This window comes from Seriola lalandi, unplaced genomic scaffold (genome assembly GCF_002814215.2).
Source record: "Seriola lalandi dorsalis isolate HSWRI2012SDOR001 ecotype SW California unplaced genomic scaffold, Sedor1 jcf7180002054937, whole genome shotgun sequence".
In the NCBI taxonomy this organism is placed as follows: domain Eukaryota; kingdom Metazoa; phylum Chordata; class Actinopteri; order Carangiformes; family Carangidae; genus Seriola; species Seriola lalandi.
In genome coordinates, this window is record NW_019525489.1 from 1,222,111 (window position 1) to 1,244,239 (window position 22,129).

The 22,129-nt window shown below is 40.9% G+C and overlaps 1 protein-coding gene across 1 annotated transcript in view; it reads left to right on the forward strand.

Moving 5' to 3' along the window:
• The window catches only part of bean1 (brain expressed, associated with NEDD4, 1), a 44,202-nt gene extending 24,826 nt beyond the window's left edge, over positions 1 to 19,376 (forward strand). The window contains exons 3-5 of the mRNA XM_023393489.2: positions 3,598 to 3,801; positions 4,681 to 4,822; positions 14,579 to 19,376. Coding sequence (XP_023249257.1) covers positions 3,598 to 3,801; positions 4,681 to 4,822; positions 14,579 to 14,969 — 737 coding nt within the window. The 3' untranslated portion in view covers positions 14,970 to 19,376. The remainder of the gene's footprint in view (positions 1 to 3,597; positions 3,802 to 4,680; positions 4,823 to 14,578) is intronic.
• Positions 19,377 to 22,129: the final 2,753 nt, after the last annotated feature.

The window sequence follows — 22,129 nt, forward strand, 5'->3', positions numbered from 1 at the left end:
CACAGGAGACTTCAGCCAATCACAGGTCTTCTCACAGAGAGAGACAGAGTTCCTATTGGCTGTTCTACAAAATGAAGATGCGCATGCACGTCACGTCAAATAAATATGTGACCTTATCGGTGAAGCGTTACAGGCTAACTTCATTTTCCTGTAACATCTACATGTGTTGTGCTGGTTGCTTGTGCAGGTATGTACCGTGAAAGCAGGAGACGAGTGGCTGTGTTGAATGTCGCTAATAGTTCAGTATCACTTTGCATTACCTGCCTTGTTATTTACCAGTAATGTATAAACATTTCATCCACCACCAGGTACTACACACACCAAGCCTCAAATTAGCATGAGTGATGTTGAATCAAAGACACTCTGAGTTTATATGGCGGGTATAACGCAGAGCAGATGGAGTGAACCAGCTGTGGAGCATCTTGTCTCGTGTGTGCACTGATCACAGTTCGCTGTCAGTTAGCAAACTTTTTGTTTCTGCAGTGGAAGGTCGTTACTCCTGTTATAGGATTACCCTGTTAGACTATCTGAATATAGTTTAGTTTGTAGTTTTTGTTATGATTGAATGCAATAACAATAAGACAATCAAGGTAATGCAGATGGGCTAATATCCTGCAAAGTTGTTTGTCATAATGAGAGTAAAAAGATCATCACAAAGTCTACGAGTAAAAGTGGAACCTTGAAATCAAAATTGCTGTGAGTCACACCTTGTCACCCACTCATGACCATGAATCTGAACATACTGTCACAAAGAAGTTTAATTGTGGTACAGAAGTTGATGTTAGTAAAGGAAAGATCTTCTGCTGCAGGTTCTGTAATATTCTCGTTTTATCTCCAGCGTCATTAAACAGAAATGGCTGAAGATGTTACATCAAGCAATTTTAGTGACCAGAAGAAACAAATTAAGTTACGAAAATAACATAAATGACATGTACATGTCAATATACAAGTTTTCTGTCGCTGCTCTTTAATTATGTCATTTTGTTTTACCCCTTTCTAAATCACACAGTGATAACCTTTTTCCAGATGAAGTTTGTGCCCTATTTGGATGGAAACTAATCCCGGCAACTGTGTGTGTGTGTGTGTGTGTGTGTGTGTGTCCTAGCGTTAGAAATTATGTGAATCTAAATCTATATAATTATAGATTTCCATGTGAGTTCCCCCCGGAGAGAACGAGAGAAAATGGAGTTTATGAGAAAGAGATGAGAAGCGAAATGAAGAGAAAATCATGTTAGACGAGGGAGAAGGAGCAGACAAAGACGTGTGTGAGAGAGGAGACGTCACTGAGAGAGGAGAGAGGTCCGCTGGGAATCATTTGGGGTGAGAGAACATTTTCCTCTTCTCGGGAATCTGTGTGAAACCAAATTACTGAGGACAACAGAATTACAGACGCAGACATTCAAGGGGGGAAAGAGATGAGAAATGAGCAATAGAGAAGCACAGAGACTGAAATGAAAAAGATATTGTGAGTGTAAATCACTCAGAGGTTTTGATTGTTTCTCCTGCTTCATATTCGGTGCGGTGATAGACAGAAAGAGGATGTGGTCTCCCTGTGGGTCAGTCAGTGGCGTGAATGACACGTTTTGTCCTGCAGCACCTCACGTTGTTACGTTGGTGTGTTTTCTCTAAATTGGGCAACTTATCAAGACACATACATATATTTAAGTGCTTAAGTGTTTCAAAAGGTACATTTAACACAACGCATATTTTCCATGTTGTAACTCTATATCTTACAATTCACAGTAAAGAAACACATTTTTAAAATCCACTTTTTAGTCCTTAATTTTAGTGAAAATTACAAAAACAGTGCAAGAAAAGCACAAGTTGTTTCCAACATGACTGAATTGAGGAGTAATGACTTTCCGCTGCACTCAAGATATTTCTGCAAAGCTTTTCTCACACTGCAGGTGTTCATGATAACTTACATGACTGCTTACATCTTACATACTCATATCTGAAGCCAGTGTCACCAGCAGGTCCTCCGAATTAAATAAACTGAATGACAAAACATGTTTTTGGTCCATGCACACCAGAACAACACATGTAAGTTATATTATTTTATTATTTTAATGATATTATTATTTTCTGATGTGATTATTATTTGGGTAAGGTTAGGGAAACATTGTGGTTTGGATTCAAATTAATACTACGTCCAGGTTAGAGGCGACGGTCGTGGACACGGTTTTTCAAATTTGTTTTCCTTCGGGGTTCATCCACCCGACCTCCTCTGTATCACCGTCACACATGAGTCATAATTACCACAGAGGGCTTTGTCACGTGAACGTAAACCTGCAATTTTTTAAAATAATTTCGAACTTGTTTTTCTTTTATTATACCTTTAACCTACAAACCCATGTCCTGTAACCTGTGACTCTACCTCAGGCAAAGAGAATCGTGATGCCATCATTATGAACTTGACTGAATAATGTAGGACTGACTTTCTCCCCTCGTCAGAGATGCACCTCCTGATTTGAATTTATTTGAATCTTAAGCCAGTCACATGAAATGCAGTCTCACAGTATATAGAGAGTGACAGCATCAGAACCTTTTTGGTTGCAGCATGAACAGAGCAAAAGAAAGACAAAGAATAAAAGTGAGTCTCATCCTCTCTGCTCTCTCAGCTGTGTTGTGAACACAGAGAGGCAGATTCAGAGTGACTGGTGCTAAGACAGATAAAGGGGTAGACAGACCAACAGGCGGAGGGTGGACAGGCAGAGCAAACAGACAGATGAGACATTAAACAGAAGTGGAGAGGAACAGGATCGTTCTGTAATCTAATGACGATGACGACTGAGAGAGAGACTGTGTGTGTGTGTGTTTAGACTCCAGCTCTAATTATCTGTCACACACTGAAATGGAATAAGTCCTCAGGGAGAGAGAGCTGGGAAGACGGGGAGAGAGGAGAAGGAATAAGGAGTGAGTGCGACATGTGCATGTGAGTAAGACAGCAGTTGCATAACACGACCCCCTGATGCACTGTATATATAGATAGATAGATAGATAGATAGATGGATAGATAGATAGATGTCATCAGTCTTGACCACAGGCTTTACAGGCAGGTTTTTGGTGACAAAGCTGCCATAAACCCACACAACGCTTCCTGCCCAGCACCAAAACGCAAACAGACCATATTAATTACTTCCTGATGAACATAGTGAAATAAATAGCAGCTGAAAAAATAAACAGATACTTCCCTCAGGAGTTGGAACAGTATTGGAAATCTATCAACACAATTCCAAATCAATGATAATTTTGCTTCATGTCTGCTTCATGTGTAAGCAAGTACGTGTTTCCAGTTTTTTGTGCCTCCCACAGAAAAAAAAAATCAATTAATGCAGCTTGTTATAAATATTTACTTAGATTTTATCTTTTATCCTCCATTTTTTTAAAAAACATTAACATACAGTAAACATTTAATTAGTAGTTAATGGTCAAGATGAACATGTTCTGATCTGAACAGAATATTGAAAGGGTTGTAAATATGTGTAATATTATGTAAACATTATGTATTATGTGAACATACATGGTCGCACACAGTGACACACTGACACACACTCACACGCCTGACATGTTCCATCTCTCTCCGTCACCCTGCAGTGAGCTCCAACCAGAGCCATGGGGAGTACCCAGACTGCCGCAGTGAGAGGGAGTCGGGAGGGGAGGCGTCTCTCCTGGTGTCTCCGCTGGTGGTGGCGGGGATCGTTATAGGTCTGGTCCTCTTCCTCTCCTGCATCACCATCATCGTCGGCAGCCTGCGCAAAGACAGTCGACTCCGAAACCCACACCTCCGAGCTAGCTACGGTCAGTCTGTAACTGCATCTGACTTTCTGACAGATCCGACGTGGAGCTTTATTAATAACCCCGACATCTTCCCCCTCCCCATCACCAAGGATTTTTTAGCAATTACATTGGGCCACATGCTTGTTTTCTTCTGGTCCAGCATGTGCCCGGTTCCACTGCCCAAATCTGGCCCATAAACAGCTTGATTGTCAGATGCTGTCAGTATGTGGGCCAGACTTGGGACGAGGACCCGGGCATATGTTGGGCCAGAAGTTTAATTTTCTTATCTGGGAAGTTTTGTTTGTCGCCTTCAGTGGAAATAATCACAATTCAAAAGATTCATTATCAGAAATTAGAAGTTGTCAGAGATACATGACGTTGTAGAATGAAACTGTAACACTCTCTATGATAATACTTCAATTTAAGATTTAATACAAGCTTCAAACTCATTATTATAGGATATTTATTCACTAATGAAATACTCAGGTTACTCTGACTTTCAGTACTCCCACACCTTCCTGCTCCTAACTTTCTTCCAAAGTCTTAAGCAGGTTTTCAGTTTCCCAAGAGAATGTAAATATTTCAAGACACTAAACAAATATTAAACAATAATTGCTGCCAGGACTTTAAATGGACGGAAAGGAAAACAAATTGCCTCATCCATTTCATTGCCCTTTGAAGGCCTGCTGTTATCTCATTTCTTTTTTTTTTTTATCGGTCATCGTATAAGATGCATCGACTGGAGTCTTGTTTGCTCTGAAAACAAATTACATATGAAAGATTTGTACGGGATAAAAAGAAATGCAGTCCATCGCCTCAATTACTGTAATACTACTGGATGCCCCGAGATGATAAGTCCCATTTGAACAGAGCAATAACTTCTCGTCTCTGTCTCTGCAGGACCAGATGGTTTTTCCTATGGAGGTTCAGTGGGAGAACTGAGGTCTACCTGCTTAGAAGACTTTCCTCCTGGTTTAGACTTTGACTCATACAGAGAGACACTATCGCAGGTCAACAGCCTGTACCCAGACTCGCCTCCACGGTAAGTGCTTTGTGAATCTAAGGTAGCTCAGTATTCAGTGTTCGGGCACAAAATCCAGTTTTTGAATTAACGATTTGACATACATGTATTCAGTTTCTTGTCAAGACTTCTGTGTTAATTACAGGGCTTTTGACGAGCTTGGAGAAGCTTTGGACGGAGCCAAGCTAGCTGTTTCCCCCTTTATCCATTCTTTGTGCTAAGCTAGGTTAGCGGGCTGCTGACAGTAACTTATGTAGCTTACAGACCAGAGGAAGATCTCAGTCTCCTCATCTAACTCTCAGCAAGACTTGTCTTTTCTTTCCTGGTATGTTTATTTATCAAATGTCTGCGACCGACTGAGTGAGTGAGTGATAGAGTTGGTCAGCCGAGGGTTGGACTTTTCCCGTTGGCTGTTGCTTTTTCAATCTGATTGGGCGCTAACACTTTCCGCTACGTCATCGGAGCGTTAACAGCCGAAGCACAACAGCTTTCAGTTGGTTTTTCTGATGACACTTAAGCTAAAAATCAAATGTTGAGCCTTTCTTCATCTACAAGAAGTTACAGTGTGTTGGTAAAATAAGAAAGCGGACCACTCCTCCTCTTGCCAATTATGTCAAATGTCAAATATAAAATATAACTGACAGTTCAGCCCATGTCCCCCACTGTTCTCTGTTCACTTGGTTTGACCCTCCTTCTGTGGTAATTCATTTATTAGAGAGCACTGCTACCTGTGGTGCCCTTTGTGAAGGTGCAGGAATGAGCGTGCGTGTGTGCGTGTGTGTGTGCGTGTGTGCGTGTGTGTGTGTGTGTGTGCGTGCGCGTGTGTGTGTCTGCGTGCGTGTGCGAGAGAGCAAGACAGAATGAGAGAAAGAAAGAGCTTGCTAAAGGCCAATGTCATGGTGTTTTTGAGCTAAATGTCAGCTGGTCTAATTGGCAACTTTAATAATTCACATACATCCCACCCGTGCAGAGTGTGTGTGTGTGTGTGTGTGTGTGTGTGTGTGTGTGTGTGTGTGTGTGTGTGTGTGTGTGTGTGTGCTTTAGTCTTTTCCTTGTTCTGCCTTAGAAACACTCACTTTACCCAAATTGATCGATTTGAGGTTTATTAAAATCCCATTCAAAAGCTTTCTTGCATCGATATCCTCAATATTTATCAACGTAAAAACACAGGAGTCTCCTGGATAATCTAACTATGCATCAGGTTTATGTAATGTCAAGAGTTTTGATTGTTTCAATTCAGTTTATGAGACATCATGATTGATTGTCCACCAGTTTGTTATGGCAGATGGCTCTAGCTGTTGTGATTCCCATGAGCCTCAGGAAAAGAAGCTAGTCAGTGGTGGCAAATTTACAATTTCTTCATTGGCACAATTGGTAACAAAACACTGTGCCATGATGAATTCATCTAACATTGAACCAGAATCTGGAAGTGAATCAGTTTCACCAGCTGAATATTTTATCACGTTTAGATTTACCTCTGTCCATTGGTGGTGCGATTACAGAATTTAATGCGTGGTTGATGCTTCTTACCAAGGTGCTATAAAGTTAGATTTCCATTGAAATGTTGTGGCTCAAGAAGATGACGTAATTATTTGTGTACCAGTCAAACCTTAAATGATGGGAAAACATGTAGAGAACATGATGGACATATATGTCAATTGATTATTCAGGTCCAGTTTCAAGCGGCTGAAAAATGAAAGCAACACCGAAGTGCCAAAACCTGCAGTTCCTTGAATGGCCACTAGAGGCTGGCTCCAAAAATGAGTCAATCCCCATAGACTCCCATGTTAAAATGTCCAAATACATAGCAGAAATGTTTACAGCCTGGTACAAAAAACTGTTTTGGTCTTTATAGCTAATTTCCTCCTTCATGACGACTGTACAAGGGATGAATTTTCATATAACACAACCATTTACATTTTATTAAAGCCTATAGTACTGCATAATTGAGGGCGTGGTCACTGTGAGTGACAAGTGCGTGACAGCGTGAGAGCGCCACGAAGTCTCTGCTCCGCACACGCCCCTCCTCTTTGCCCATTTTTGGATTAGCTGGGAGTGAGGCGGAGTCAGGCACTGCCAAGATGGCGACAGCAGAGCAGCTCACTCTGAGCCACAAAACCGCTCTTCAGAAGGAACCTGTGGGTGACGTCACGGAGGCTGCGTCCATCTTTATTTACAGTCTATGGAAGTGCTCCGACTGCCAGTCACCTCAACAGTGTGATCGATTTTCTTTTCCTCACACACCAGCCATGTTATCGCAGCTACACGTAGCTCATGTGCTTCGAGGTCCCGTGGGATTCAACACAGTGCTGGAAATGTTCCATATGGATCTTGATTCATGCTGATATAATAGTCGGCCTATTGCACAGTTCTTGCAGTTTTTTGGCCAAACATTCATCATGTTGAATGCGAGGCTGAGGGTCTGTGCTGGAGGGGTGTGATCTGGGGACTAAACCAAAGCTCCTGTCATGTCCTCGGTGCTATCTCGCAACACAGTTAAAATGAATTATCCTGCAGGAAAAATACATCATCTGGGAAGGGACACACCTGGTCGGCAGCGGGTGTTCGGTTTGCCGTGGTGTTTAAATGATGCTTGGTGCTGCAGGGACTAATGTGGGCCAAGAGGATGTTCCCATCTTCAATCACGGCTACCACCTGACTTCTGATGAATCCATTCAGTGTTCATGAAAAATCCTTAACGTGCCGATTAGCAGGACAGGATAGGCACCATAAACACACTGTTCTCACTGCAGTTGAAGCAGTAGAAACCTGAGAGAGTGTAACAGTAAACAACGTCCCGGCGTCACGACAAGGAAAGAAAAAGGAAATGAAAGCAGAGGACAAGAAGAGAGAAAGGGGAGCTAGCGAGCTACGTCAGCGCTCTGGCAGGTAACCAGAGTGTTCTGGACAGCCTGTGTGAGAACCGGACGACGGGACGGCAGCCAACACACACACACACACACACACACAGACACACACAGACACACACACATAATGTACGTACATACCAATCACATATTCTGTTTACCATTATGCTGGCAAGTTGTTGTTTGGTACACTGTCAGCAAGCAGGTAGTTGCAGTCATGTGATGATCCTGCAGAGAGTGTGTGTGTGTGTGTGTGGGGGGGGGGGGGGGGGCGTCTGTGTGTGTGTCTGTGTGTGTGTGTGTGTGTGGGGGGGGGGCCACAGATGGTTGAGGGAAACTCAGAGAACTCAGATCAACAGCTCACCTACTGAGACTGTGAACGTTGTGCTTCCGACACGAACACACACACACACACACAGACACCTTCTCTCTCTCTCTCTCTCTCTCTCTCTCCGACACTCACTCACACTCATGGATCAGCAGCTCACCTGTGGAGACTGAAAGCTTCTGCTTCCTCTTGGGGAGAAGCTGGGCAAGCTTTGGCAAACACACATGCACAGTCACACACACACACACACGCACACACACACACACACAAGCGAACACACACACACCTTCCCTTCTGATTAGTGTTGCATAAGAATATAAGGGAGCAAGTGGAAGCAAACTGTTGCACAGAATTTAGAAAGATGTGTGTTGACTGCTGGTGTCAGTCTTGTCAATTTCATTAATTGAGACTGTAAAGCAGCATTAATTAATTGTGTGGCCACTTTGGGGCAGTGCAACAAACTGTAAACACCCAATAAAGTTGTTGTTGGCGAACCTGTGACAGAGCGACATTAACATTTACTCTGAAAATCAGTTCTTGTGCAGTGCAGATGGTACTCAAATACCAGTTGACACAATATTCGTATTATCGATAGATATTTGTTGACTGAGGAGAGGCCGTCTCCTCCTCGGTGCTTATAGTAATTTGATGCAACCCACACCAGCTGTAACTAACACATGATTTCAATCAAAATGTCAAGATGACCCGGCCTGAGTTTCTCTCATCTAAAGACTCATTATTCTTCTCTTTCTGCATCACAACATCCTCCTTAACTCCGCCTATACACACATATCCTGTTGTTTTCAATGTTCTCAGACACATGTAGACAGGAAACACGTTCACCTCCTCCTCCAGGCTAAACTGCTTGATAATGAGTGTCTTTGTCTTTAACAATTTAACAACATTGTAAAATCATGTGGTTATATATATATGATGCATCTATCTATGAAAATGAATGAGCGTGTAATCTTGTTAGAAAATGTCTGTGAGGACTCTCAGTCATCCACGTCATGGTTGAATCGAAAGCAACTGGAGCGAAGTCTCAGCAAGAAAGACGTTCTTCAGTTCTGTGACTGGTGTGGAGACTCAAGTGTTTAACCTCCGTACGGTCGTTACTAAGGTCATAGATGTCACTGGGTTCGTTTGTGCTCCAGGCGTGATAGAAAACACATGATTGTAACAGGAATTTCCCTCAGCAAGAAATCGAGACACCTACATTAACAGCACAGAAGAAGAAGTGCTGCTGTTGTTTAAAAGCTGGATTTGAAATCTATTTTGTCCACGCTAGAGAGGCTGTCTGAATCCGAACCCTCTGACACAACACATCATTAGGTCTGCGGACAAACCACTACAGGACCGACACGTCCTCACGTACGGATGCTTGATCAGGGCCCGACCGTCGTCACTGGGAACCGCTGTAGCGTCACTTCTCAACGTGCGGGGTATTCCCATAGGAGAGCTGTCTCCTAAAATGTTTTGTTTGTTTATTGCACCGTTAGCTGACAGTGAGCTCATGAACGTTTGCAGGGAAACAGCTGACTGCTGCATGAAGCTGATGAGAGGAAGCAGGATGAACCACAACATCAAAGTTGCAGGTCGTGAGACTTTATGTGGGATTTGATCTGAAATCATTTTTTTGCCTTCAGATGTTCATGTGTGTTGATAGACGCACACCAAATTGAAACAGTAGACAAGTACGTAGCATTAATAAAAAGATTCACGACCTGTTCAGCAGGAGAATAATTTCCTTGTTTCCTGTTGCTGTCATGTTGTGTGACACTAATGCTCAGTGTCACTGACAAAGAAAAGGAAAAAGTGTTTTCAGGTCAGGGTGTCTCAAGGCAGTTTTGTCAGAGAACAGAGAAAGCTCTGGAGGAAGGATAACTCTGGGCAGCATCAGGATTTAACAGCACAAGTGACAGTGAAAATGAAAGACGGAGAAGGTGAGAGCAGTGATGGACGCGCAGCAATTGAATCGCAGGAACAACACTCGAATCTGCCATGTGTTCCTGTCATGTTGTAGAGTGAAAGTGATGTTGCCACATGCAGGTTGTGTAAAGATTGAGAGCGGGAAAATTAACACAGATAGATTTACAGCACAGGAACACAGCAACAGGAGACACGTGACCTTTATTTTCTGGAAGCTGCAGCGATGTGATCTGATTAAACCTGTTAAATTTCACCTAAAACTTTCTTTTGAAAGGTTAAATCTGACTGTAGACTTCATGCCGTGAGCTGTTTTATGCTGAGAAATCAAATCAGCTTTGGCACGAGCCACATAGTATATATGTGTGTATATAAATACACACGCACCTGTGAATGCAGCATCTATATGGTTCTCTTACTCCACAGGCAAGTACCTCTCACATTGGTAAAGAGCAAGGACATGCCAACATTACACACACATAGACCTACACACACACAAACACACACACACATACACACACACACACACACACACACACACCGAGGACCATATGCTGTACGCTGTAGCTAGAGCTGTCCTGTGTCCAGATCTGTAGAGCGTCACAACCAGCGCATGAACACATGCCAGAGGTCCTCCCTCTCTACTGACCCGTGCGTATTCGACTTCAACCTCCTTCTTTATCATATTAATATCCATTGAGGTTTAGAGTCAGGGAAAGATCGTGGTCATTGTTAAAGGAAGTCAACACGTGATTGTTGGTAAGAAGAGGGATGCAGTTTCTTCAAGTGGTTTTGCAGCAATATATCAATGTCACACCGCTTCCTCTCGTCTTGTTAAAAAGGCTGAAAACTTATATAGAACTGCAGAGTTCGGCAATAATCTTCTGTGGGATCATCTGAGACCCCTCCCACGTTACAATACGCAAAGTCATTTGATTCATTGTTTAAAATAAAATTGATTAATAAAGCATATGAAAACAACATGCAGACTTTCTTATTTATGGTGGACAAACTTCAGCTGACGATGCAGCGAAAAAGCTTTTATTAGTTAGCGCATATCTAAGTAAGAAATATTGCTAAAAGGAAAATTCAGATCAGATTTTCGATTCACACTGGGACCCACTGAGGCTTCCCTTTGACGACAGTTGACCAGTTTAATTTCTGGAGCACCTCGGATTCACTTAACCGTGTGCACCTGGTAATTGTCATTTGCCTTTGGAAATTTTTATTTAGGTATAGCTGCTTCATCAGCAAGAAGAAATAAATCAATTAAATTTACTCCTCATAGAGAAGTTGGTTGCCAAGCTAACATTTATCAAGACTTGGATCTATTGATTCTCCTCGTCATTGCCTGTATAAAAAAAGAGAGTCAAGAGAGAGAGGCGGATCCAGGGCCGAGACAAAGAGAGGAGGAAAGAAAAAAGAAGAGGGTATAGAAGCAGAGAAGAAGAGAGAGAGAGAGAGAGGAGAGACTGCTCACTCGCTCAGTAACCCAACACATTTTTATAAACAGAACAAATATAAGAACTTCACCTCGTTAGAACAAGGACAGCAGCAGCATGAAACATGTTATTTTGTTATTTGCTACTGAGAAATAATAACTTCCTTAAAGGACTAGCTATTTAAAATTTTATTTAAAGGGTATTTTATGTGACGTGTCAGGAGCTTAAACAGAAACAGGCAGCAGATTCAAACGCAGACCGACAGATAAACAGAAGCACTTGTGTAACTCCCGGCCCTAACTCCCAGCGTGTGTCTCAGAGGGGACGAATTATTTTCACTCAGCCACACCTCGCTAACACACACACACACACACACACACACACGTTAGCAGAGCACACAAAAGTGTAAAACACCACATTCATTATCTGGTGTGAGGTTTCTGCAGAAGCACAGACACACGGAGCCGAAAGGCGGCGGGGGAGCGGAGGAGCTCATAACTCCTGAGAGACCAAAGACACAGGGATTTACAGTGTGTTACGACACCTCTGAAACACCCTCGCCCTGCCGCGCACGCCGCTTCCCCGTTTCCAATTTTCACCTCAACACGCCTCATTGGCATGAATGTTTGAGGTCAGTTTTCCCAAAGCAGAAAAAAATAATCAGCACGGAAAAAAAAACATGTAGCTGCCCCCAGTCTTTTGATTTGTGTCCGTGTGTGTAGGTGTGTGAGGGTGTCCGGGGGAGAGATTATGTAAAATTCAGACTGCTGCAATCATCATCTCTAAAAAAAAAAAAAAAAAATCTTCTCACAAAAACAGATCACTGCAGTTTGGAATGAAACAATGAAGTCACAACATGGTAATGACACTGTAAGCCTCAACATTGTCCTGGAGATACTGAGTTTAAAAGCGCAGTTAAGAGTGTAAACACCTCATGAAAGAAGTCAGTAAATCTGCATTAGTTTTCATTGCCATTAGCAGTGGCTTCAGTCCCCTGTGTGTCCTCATGTCCCCATTGGTTTGTTCACAGCTTGAACTGGGATTTAAATATGAACCAGTTCTGTGCCAAGGTTTTTATTTAGAAAATGTTTGTTCTGTCTGGTTTGTTTACATAAATGAATAAGTAGCAATTAACTAATTAACACGTGCGACACTAAAGAACAAACACTGATTTTCACTGTAGTGATGATTTTGTAAAAGGATCTTAGATTAGATCAGACGTACAGGGTCACATTTGATATAACTATGTAGTGTGTGTGTGTGTGCGTGCGTGTGTGTGTGTGTGTGTGTGTGGACATTAGGTCTTTCTGACTGAGCCTCGTCCTCACATTGAGGCTAAAATAGACTCGCCCCGCCCTCGTTCTCTCTTGCAAAAGCACACATTTAAGAATAAAACCGCAGAAACACACTCACACTCTAACACTGTTTTAAAATATCTGATACATACACACACACACACACACACACTTGCACGGGGAAGTGAAGGAAACAGAGAAAGTAAACATGAATAAAAAGAAAGACAGAAACAGTGGAGAGACACACACACACACACACACACACTTGCAGCACTATGGTACCAGACTGATATAGTTAACCACTGCGCTGATTGAGTTACTCTGATTTACTGCTTCCTATTCCCCACCATCATCTCTACCATTAGCTCTACACACACACACACACACACACACACACACACACACATACGCACATGCAGGCACACTGTGATTTTATAATTCTGTTTTCTATTTCGTTTTGTTCTATTTTATGTGTTCTATTCTCTCTCTCTCTCTCTCTCCCCCTCCCTCTCTCTCTCTCTCTCGCTTTCTCGCTCTCCTCTCTGTGGAGGTGGGAGGAGGTCGGTAGAAACCTGACCTCTTGGGCTCCTGGAGGAGTTCATCAGGGAAGTGTGCCAAAACAGCAGAAAGGAGGCTGTGTGTGTGAGTGTGTGTGTGTGTTGTGAATGAGGCTGCTGCTGCTGCTGGTTGGAATCCATGTTGATGGTGAAACATGCAGCATTTTCACATCAATTTAAAACATAATTTACATTAAATGTGGCATATTCCTTTAATCACCACGATACTGGACACACCATTAAGAGTGGGTTTAAAACGTATGCAGCAGCATCAGATCTGACAGGACTCAGAGGTGTAGAAGAGACGGATAGCAGGAGTTATGGGAAATGTGGTTTGGGTTTGAGGAGCATCATCATGTGAAACTGATGCTTCTAACAGGATTTTGTTTTGTTGTGTGTTCACAGGGTCCAATATGTCACAAATGTGTGTGCGTGCAAACGAGTGGGTGTGAAAGCAGGTGATGTTTTAAGATGCCGTTACATAATATTTTTCACTGAATGTCATTTTTCTTCCTTTTTGTGTCCCTGTCAGGGTGGAGACAGATGAAACTGGACAGCTGTCAGCACATCATAAAATTAGCTGTGACACAGCATACACACACACACACACACACACACACACACACACACACACACACACACACACACACACTCTCTGCCTCTACTGCTAAGACTAGAATCAGGTTACATCCCTGTTTATCCAGAATCATATAAAATATTAACCATGTGTGTGAAATTTGGTCATAATTTCTGTGTGAAGTCAAAAGTGTTTTCTGAAGGTCACCATGACATTTGACCTTTGACCACCAAGTTAAATCAGTTCGTCCTTGAGTCCAGGTGAACATTCATGTAAAATTTGAAGGGATTTATCTTCAGGAGTTCTGGAGATGTTGCGTTCAAAAGGCCAAAATCATGTTTTGTGAGGTCACCGTGACCCTTGACCTTTGACCTTAGACCAAAGTGTAGTCAGTTGGCCGGTGAGTCCAGGTGAATGTTTTTACCAAATTTGAAGATATTCCCTCCAAGCGTTACAGGGATATTGCGTTCACAAGGTCATAACGCCATTCTGTAAGGTCACCGTGACCTTTGACCCCCAGAATCTATTCAGTTCATCCTCGATTCTTAGTGAATGTTTGTTCCAAATTTGAAGAAGTTCCGTCAAGGCGTTTTACCGTGTCCACCGCTCCGACTGACGGTGCTGAGGAGTAAAAAAACAAAAGATTATAAAGATTTTCTCTCAATATTCTGATAAATAATCTGCTGATGTTCTTGTGACATAAAATGCTGCCGACTTCCAAACCACAGAGGAAAGTAAAATAAAATTAATTAATTTTTGCCTCATTTTTGTTTTAATCTCCATAGTTACGATGAGTGTGTTGGCCCTGGTTCGACTCAGATCTACATACCTACAGATGACCCACCTCCTTACTCCCTACTGGACCCCTGTCAGAGAGGCCCGGAGCAGGAGGAGCAGCCAAGCTACACCGGTCCGGATCCTTCTCCGTACTGCGGAGAGACCTCGGCCGGCGCCGGCTGGTTCTCCCCCTCCCACTACGCGCTGGGACTGCAGGAGCACGAGCACCAACACATCGCATCCATCTCCTTCCCGCTGGAGGCGGCACCGCCTTACGAGTCAGTGTTGGCCGAGCAGGGACACCCCATCCCTCTCATGCCATGTGACCTTTATAAACACCAGTCAGAGCGGGGGGACGATGGCGGCTCCCAGCAACCCGGGGCGAGCCAGATCTTGTAGGACAATTAATTTGTTTCTCTCACCTGCGCCGTTGGTTGTCCCCAGTTGAATCACTTGTGATGTGGGGCACAAAATGGCTGTTCGGAGCGGCTGGGACACCAAACAATGGACACTAACGAGATGTACACATTTTCCACACAGTTGCTAAAACCTAATCAGGCTGAACGTCAGCATCTCAGCGGACTGACATGAAGCCGGGACTCCAGCTTTCAACCTACAGTTTGTTTCCGGACAAAATAAAAACTCACGTCTGACTGTGTTGTACCGTAAAGTTTCCAGAAAGACAACTTCTCTAAAAAGGTTTGTCATCCGAGCGACGCTCCGTTGGACAATGACTCCATCTGGTAATAACACTATTGTCTGGTTCAGTTTTACCGCGTCTTGACTGTTAATCTCTTTTTTCTTGAATTAGGACGGATCTAAGAGACACGTGTTTGGAGTTAGTTAAAAGACTAACACTGATTCACCGCACTGTAGACGACAGGAAGCCGACTTCTTATGTAGGAGAGAGAGTGTGAACAACATCAATGTGGTTTTTAGTAGTGTTTTTTTTTTTTTTAGGTATACACAAGCACACAGAGTTCCCCCTCTCCCAGTTATTTTGGTCTGATCCTCACCTGTCGGTATGTTTTCATGATGTTTTGAATGAAGTTACACTTAGCTCTGGTGTTGTGTAAGAGAACAGTGCGTCTCAGCAGTGTGTGAACATTTAGTATCCCAGTGGTAAGAGGAATGACTCTGTAACGAAATGATTGTGGCCATAAAATCCTGGACGAGAAGAGTGAATCATCAACAGTCCCCTTCTTTCCAGTCGTATATGTTTGTCTCCTTCAGCAATGCACTATGATGAGGAAGTCACCGTGAAATGTTTTGCAACATACTGTACATCTGTCATCACCAGAGAGGGGGTTTCAACCAGTCCGCCGTCGCACACATTGTCGTAACTACTTCTGTCAAGGGCTCTGGTTTTAATATCAGTGCTGTACCTGGACCCCAGCAGCAAAATGTAGCTCGGAGCCCCTCCCCCCTTGACGGGGGGTTGGGGGGTTGATGCAACAGAGAAGTTACACATGAAACTGTAGAAACTGTCAACACACCGTTCACCGGAGAGACGGATGCTTCTGTCTTTTTTTGTCTTTTGGTTCCAGCCTTGTGAAAGAATAATCTTGGCCTGAGTTTTCCAAACATCTCCACAGTTATTAACCTGCATAAGCAACAACTGGAGATGTGACAGGAATAAGAATCTAGATACTGTTGTTTTCAATATTTACATTTAGTGAAAAATGCCGTTTGCGTTGTTTTAAAGCTCGAGGTAACGTCTTCAAACTGCTGGTTTTTGTCTGATCAACGCCTCAAAACCCAAAGATTTCAGTCTACTTTCAAATTAGTAGAAATGTTATCAACTTATTTTTTCAATCTACTAATTGATTAACTGACCAGTCATTCCATGTCTATTGTAAACAGATTGACATCCAAACACAATTTTTTGGGATGTATCGCTCCTGATCAAAAACAAATTAATTGCATTGAAAATTTTATTTTTAAGGGGGAAAATTAATTCCTGTCAAAAATATTTAGATTGAGCAAATTTGCAAAAGAAGCTTCTATTCCTCAACAAATACATTTAATTAGTTGTAACCACAGACTTTTCTTTACTCTTATTAAGAGGTGTCGGTCGCCTCACCTTAACAACAGCATGACTGTACAAATCGATCTCATGTCTGACGCACTGGAGACAAATATAATCCAGGCGCCATGTGTACATTAAAGATGTAACCAGCTGTTCACTGCTGTGGGTGCAGAAGCTGAACACTTCCACCGCGGCCAACCGAGACCCTCGAAGCTCTCCGTGTTTTTACATTGTTTAAAATATTTTGACAAAGACAGAAGCAGGAGAGGAATGTGCGAACAAGGTGTGAGGAGGGAAAAACCTGGAGACACTAAGACCTGTAGACAACACATCACCATTCATCACCAGTTATTGAAGCGGGAAGTCATCTGAGGCGAAGCTTTAATAACGATGCAAATGTTGCTTATGATTTTAGAATAACTCGTCCAGGTTGGTTCGTTCTGTGACTTTTGTTCCTCAATGTAGAAAATGGTCCTTATGTGACATTGTCTTTGTGTTAAAAGATGTGCCTATTAAATAAATAGCCCTCAGACTGTTAGTTTGAACATTGTAGCCATAATATAATAATCTCAATGCAATGACTCCAGTGCTCTGCACTGTTAAATGTTTGGTTCTGTCATGAAGTTTTGGTTTCCTGATGTGGTTTGGAAGATCTTCTCACTATTTGAACCCCTGTATAAATAAGTCATGATGACAGATTTGATTGACACATCTTGTTTGTTCCAATGATCAGCTTCGTTTATCATTTGGTTCAGTTTGGCAGCTGAAGTCGAGTGGTCAACTGCCCGAGTCACAACCTTTCATTTATTGCCCCAGCGTTTGCTTCGAATTGTTTCCATTCAGAGTCATGATGTAGTCGGTTTTAGTACAAATGTTAATAACTCTTTTGATGATATTGTGATGAACCATGAACTCTCTGTTCTCCCCTCTGTCTGTTTCTCTCTTCTTCCCTCCTCCCTCACTCTTTTCTCCCTGCAGGATTCAGGGAATCTTTAGAAATTACTATTGTAATGCCCACAGCCATTTTCTTTTAAGCACAGTCAGTTCAAAACAAAGACATAACTTCATTTCATCTGCTACTGAAGCGTCGCTCATTTTCACTCTCTGCCACTGTAACTGTTCTACACATAAAGGATTATTTTAGAATTAATTGGCTTGTAAGTAAATTTAGGCTAATTAGTTATGGGTGTAAAATGATATGTATATACAGTATAATAGAATAGCATTTTATCAAACTAGTAGGATTTAACAGGTGATCAGAGAATCTCATGTCTTTAATGGTTCTCATCAAATTACACAAAATATGAAGGACATGAAAAGACCTCACATGTAGTGCACGCAGCTGCATGACAGCAGGCCTAATATAGTCAGAGTACATTTATACAGTACATAGAAATAGCATTATAGCATCGGCCAAGTCCTGCAATAATAATGTCTCCACGAGAAAACACAATAAGCACCAGAATTAGCTTTTCGAATTTGGAAAGTATGAAGTAGACAAAGCAATTATTGCTGTATCAATATTCAATTTTACATTAAAACCTGCTCCTGATGGTTTTAAGGTATGACCAGAACCTTGAAACTGTAACGATGCTTTTATGTTATTTTATTTATTTAGTAACTCTACTATATTTGGTTTACTAGTAGTGTTTGAGAAAAACAAAACAAACAAACAAAAATATATATATTTTAGACGTATGAAATGATACACGCCTCATTTCAGATTCAAGAGATACAGTACTTTGAGTTTGAGAAAAAAGCCATTGCCAGTTAGAGTAAAAATATGAAAAGAAGACGCTTCTGTCTGACACATAAAAGGCCGAGTTTTACAGAGAATCTGAAAAATTAATCAAATGAAATCATGAATACACCTATTCCCAAAACTCCCACACGCTTCCACACTGCTCTCCTTTTAGTCAGTGTTCATCATTAAGTAAAATGAATTCATGTGTCATGTGTATCTCCACAAATTCCCATGTTTGTATGTTGAAAATCTACATCAGCGGATAGATCAAACCAGACTGTCACAAATGTAGTTTTACATTATACACTTTTTTTTTTACCCATCGTCCACCAGAGGGTGCTGCAGAACTACAATATATCACTCATCTATTTAACAACACACACACACACACACACACACACACACAAGAGGCTGGATGCTGAATAAAACAGTACGATCCCCTGGGTGTGTTTTGCCGTGCTTGTATAAAGTGAGGGGTATTTTAAGGCTTTATTAGATTAGAGGAAGAGTAAAATGTAAAGATCACCATGTCAGTATTATATTAGAATTTGTTAATTAAAGACATGAGTGTGTCTCCTTTCCTAGTCCAACTAGAGAGAAGTATTTTCCAGCACATGTTCACATATTACTTTCTTTTCAGCTAGGATAGCACTGTTTCGTATAGGTGCATTCTCTGTAAGTAAATGGTGTGTAATTGTCTTACATGTGTATCACTCCCCACATTTCCTCCTTGCTCTTCTTTCTTTGTCTCTCGAGACAACAAACTTCATGTATATATTAGGAACAGTGGTTAATAATGTTTCTTTATGTTCTGTATTAGAGATTTTGGTAAATATTTTCTTCTGTAGAGAAGAGTGAATAAATCTGAGCTCTTATATCAATCAGTGAGTGGCTGATTTTGAACAAACTGGAAACACACACACACATACACACACATAGACACACACACATATAGGTGAAAGGAGAGCTCTGTATGTATCCTGTATCCTATTTTTGTTTTGTTTGTTTTTTCCTATAAATAAGTTACAAAAATCTTCTTTTTTGTGTATGAAGGTATAATCTTTGTTCATGTATAATTTCTATTTCACACGGATCCCGCAGGAGAAGAACAACTGATTTTATGAGGCATATTTTTTTCGCTGGGCAGCTGTAGTTGCAGCCACTAATCCTTTGTTTAGCTGCATTTCCAACACCACACACTAAACACTGCGTTGTGTACTGTGATGTTAACAAAGCTTTTATTTGCTCACATGTATCACTGAAACAACAAGGATAAGCTAAAAAGAGACTCTCAATCCCCAAAGGAAAAAACAAATCCTATTACATTGTATAGTTCAATCAGTGCACAGGAATGGTTTCATGTGGTTATATTTACTCATGTAGGTAAAAACATACGTAAAACATATGAAGGGGTGAAGGCCACATTGATATCAGAGCTATAAAGTGAAGTCTGAATGACCTGTCAGTCATGTATCTGACCAGGTGAGGACTGTGGTGTGACTGCATTTCTTCTCAGTGTAAGTACTGATGGCATGTGGGAAATAAAATGCAAATCAGGAAAACTTGTTCTTTTTACTTGAGGGCAGCAATTTATGTATTTCACTTAGTGCACACTGACTGGCGCTGCCACATTTCTGCTTCACGAAGCCTAAATTCTTTCGTCTGTGTTCTTTAGTAACACCTAGTGTTACGTGAAGCTGAAAAATGTGTCAGCGAATCACTGGTCTCATGAAGAACTGAACTAAAGCATTGCAGCCCCTGATAAGTACAGATCAATGATCATCCTGTAATTTAAAGGCTGATGTGCGCTGACTACAGCACATATTTGACAACACTGATGTTTCTCATGCTGCTTCCAGCCCCTGCTGACTCACTGCAATGTCTATTAGTTTATTAGGATCCTTATTAGCTAACGCCTTGATGTCAGCTACTCTTACAGGGTTGATTTAACATAACATTTTTTTTAACATCATTACGACGAGCCATCGAGTTCCTCAGCTCATCATCCCTAACCTATGGTGTGCCATTTAACCTAGCAGTCCACTTTTTCAATGGAGCATATTTATCTGCAGTCCGCATCTTCTTCTCGACATATATTCAGCCTCAGCACATGCTTAATCTCTTTTACAAATAACTCCTGAATGAACCCCTCGTAAGACCTTCCATATTTTATCTTAGAGGTGTTATGGTTTTGTGTTACTGATATGGCTTTGGAACAGTACTCAGGTATGTTAGTAAAAATGTGTTCAGTGTGTGTTGATGCTGTGATACTACTAATACTTGTCTGACAACATTATGGATGGTAATGGCATCATTCAAAACTTCACAGATGACATCAAGATATTTCATAGCTGCGCAATGCGGCCTGTAGCAGCAGCCAACTATTATAGGTAGGTGTACCTGTACAAAGTAAATAATTGTTAAATTAAAAATTTTCAAATGATTATATGATAAAACTTTGGCAGTTGCTTTATTTGTATGAGAAAAAATAGAATCTGAATCTGAGACCTTTCCATTGACCTCCCTGTAAAACAAATCTTTGCATCTATGGAATTTCTTGAAGCTAGGCGTGGATGGGTCTACACCATAGACGGTATATAAAAAGGTCTGAACTCTAGTTTATCTCAAAGCTGTTTAAGCTTGTGTGGTGGAAATCAAATAGGAGGCTGAAGTTTTGAAACCCCTTTCCCGCTCCACATACAACGGTATAATAAGACATGAAAACATCACAGTATAGAAAGGCAAAAAATTCATAGTATAGTAAGGCATGAATAGTTATAAAAATGTCATAGTATATTAAGGCATAAAAATGTCATAATATAGTAAGCCATAAAAAAGTCATGGTACAGCTAGTCAAAGAAAGTCATAAAAATGTCATAGTATAGTAAGGCATAAAAATGTCAGAGTATAATAAGGCATAAAAATGTCATAGTATAGTAAGGCATAAAAATTTGATTGTACAGCTAGCCAAAAAAAGTCATGAATATGTCAAAGTATAGTATTGCATAAAAATGTCATAGTATAGTAAGGCAAAAAATGTCATATTATAGTGAGGCATAAAAAGTCATGAAAATGTCATATTATAGTAAGGCATAAAAAGTCATAAAAATGTTAGAGTATAGTAAGGCAAAAAATTGTCATAGGATAGTAAGGCATAAAAAGTGATAAAAATGTCATACTATAGTAAGGCATAAAAACTCATAAAAATGTTATAGTATAGTAAGGCAAAAGATTTCATAGTATAGTAAGGCATAAAAAGTCATAAAACTGTCGTAGTATAGTAAGGCAAAAAATGTCATAGTACAGTATGGCATAAAAAGTCATAAAAATGTCATAGTATAGTAAGGCATAAATATTCATAAAAATGTCATAGTATAGTAAGGCATAAAAAGTCATAAAAACATGATAGTATAGTAAGGCATAAAATTGTCATAGGATAGTAAGGCATAAAAAGTCATAAAACTGTCGTAGTATAGTAAGGCAAAAAATGTCATAGTACAGTATGGCATAAAAAGTCATAAAAATGTCATAGTATAGTATGGCATAAATATTCATAAAAATGTCATAGTATAGTAAGGCATAAAAAGTCATAAAAACATGATAGTATAGTAAGGCATAAAAAGTCATAAAAACATCATAGTATAGTAAGGCATAAACGGTCATAGTATAGTAAGGCATAAAATGTCATAAAAATGTCATAGTATAGTAAGGCAAAAAATGTCATAGTATAGTAAGGCATAAAATGTCATAAAAATGTCATAGTATAGTAAGGCATAAAAAGTCATA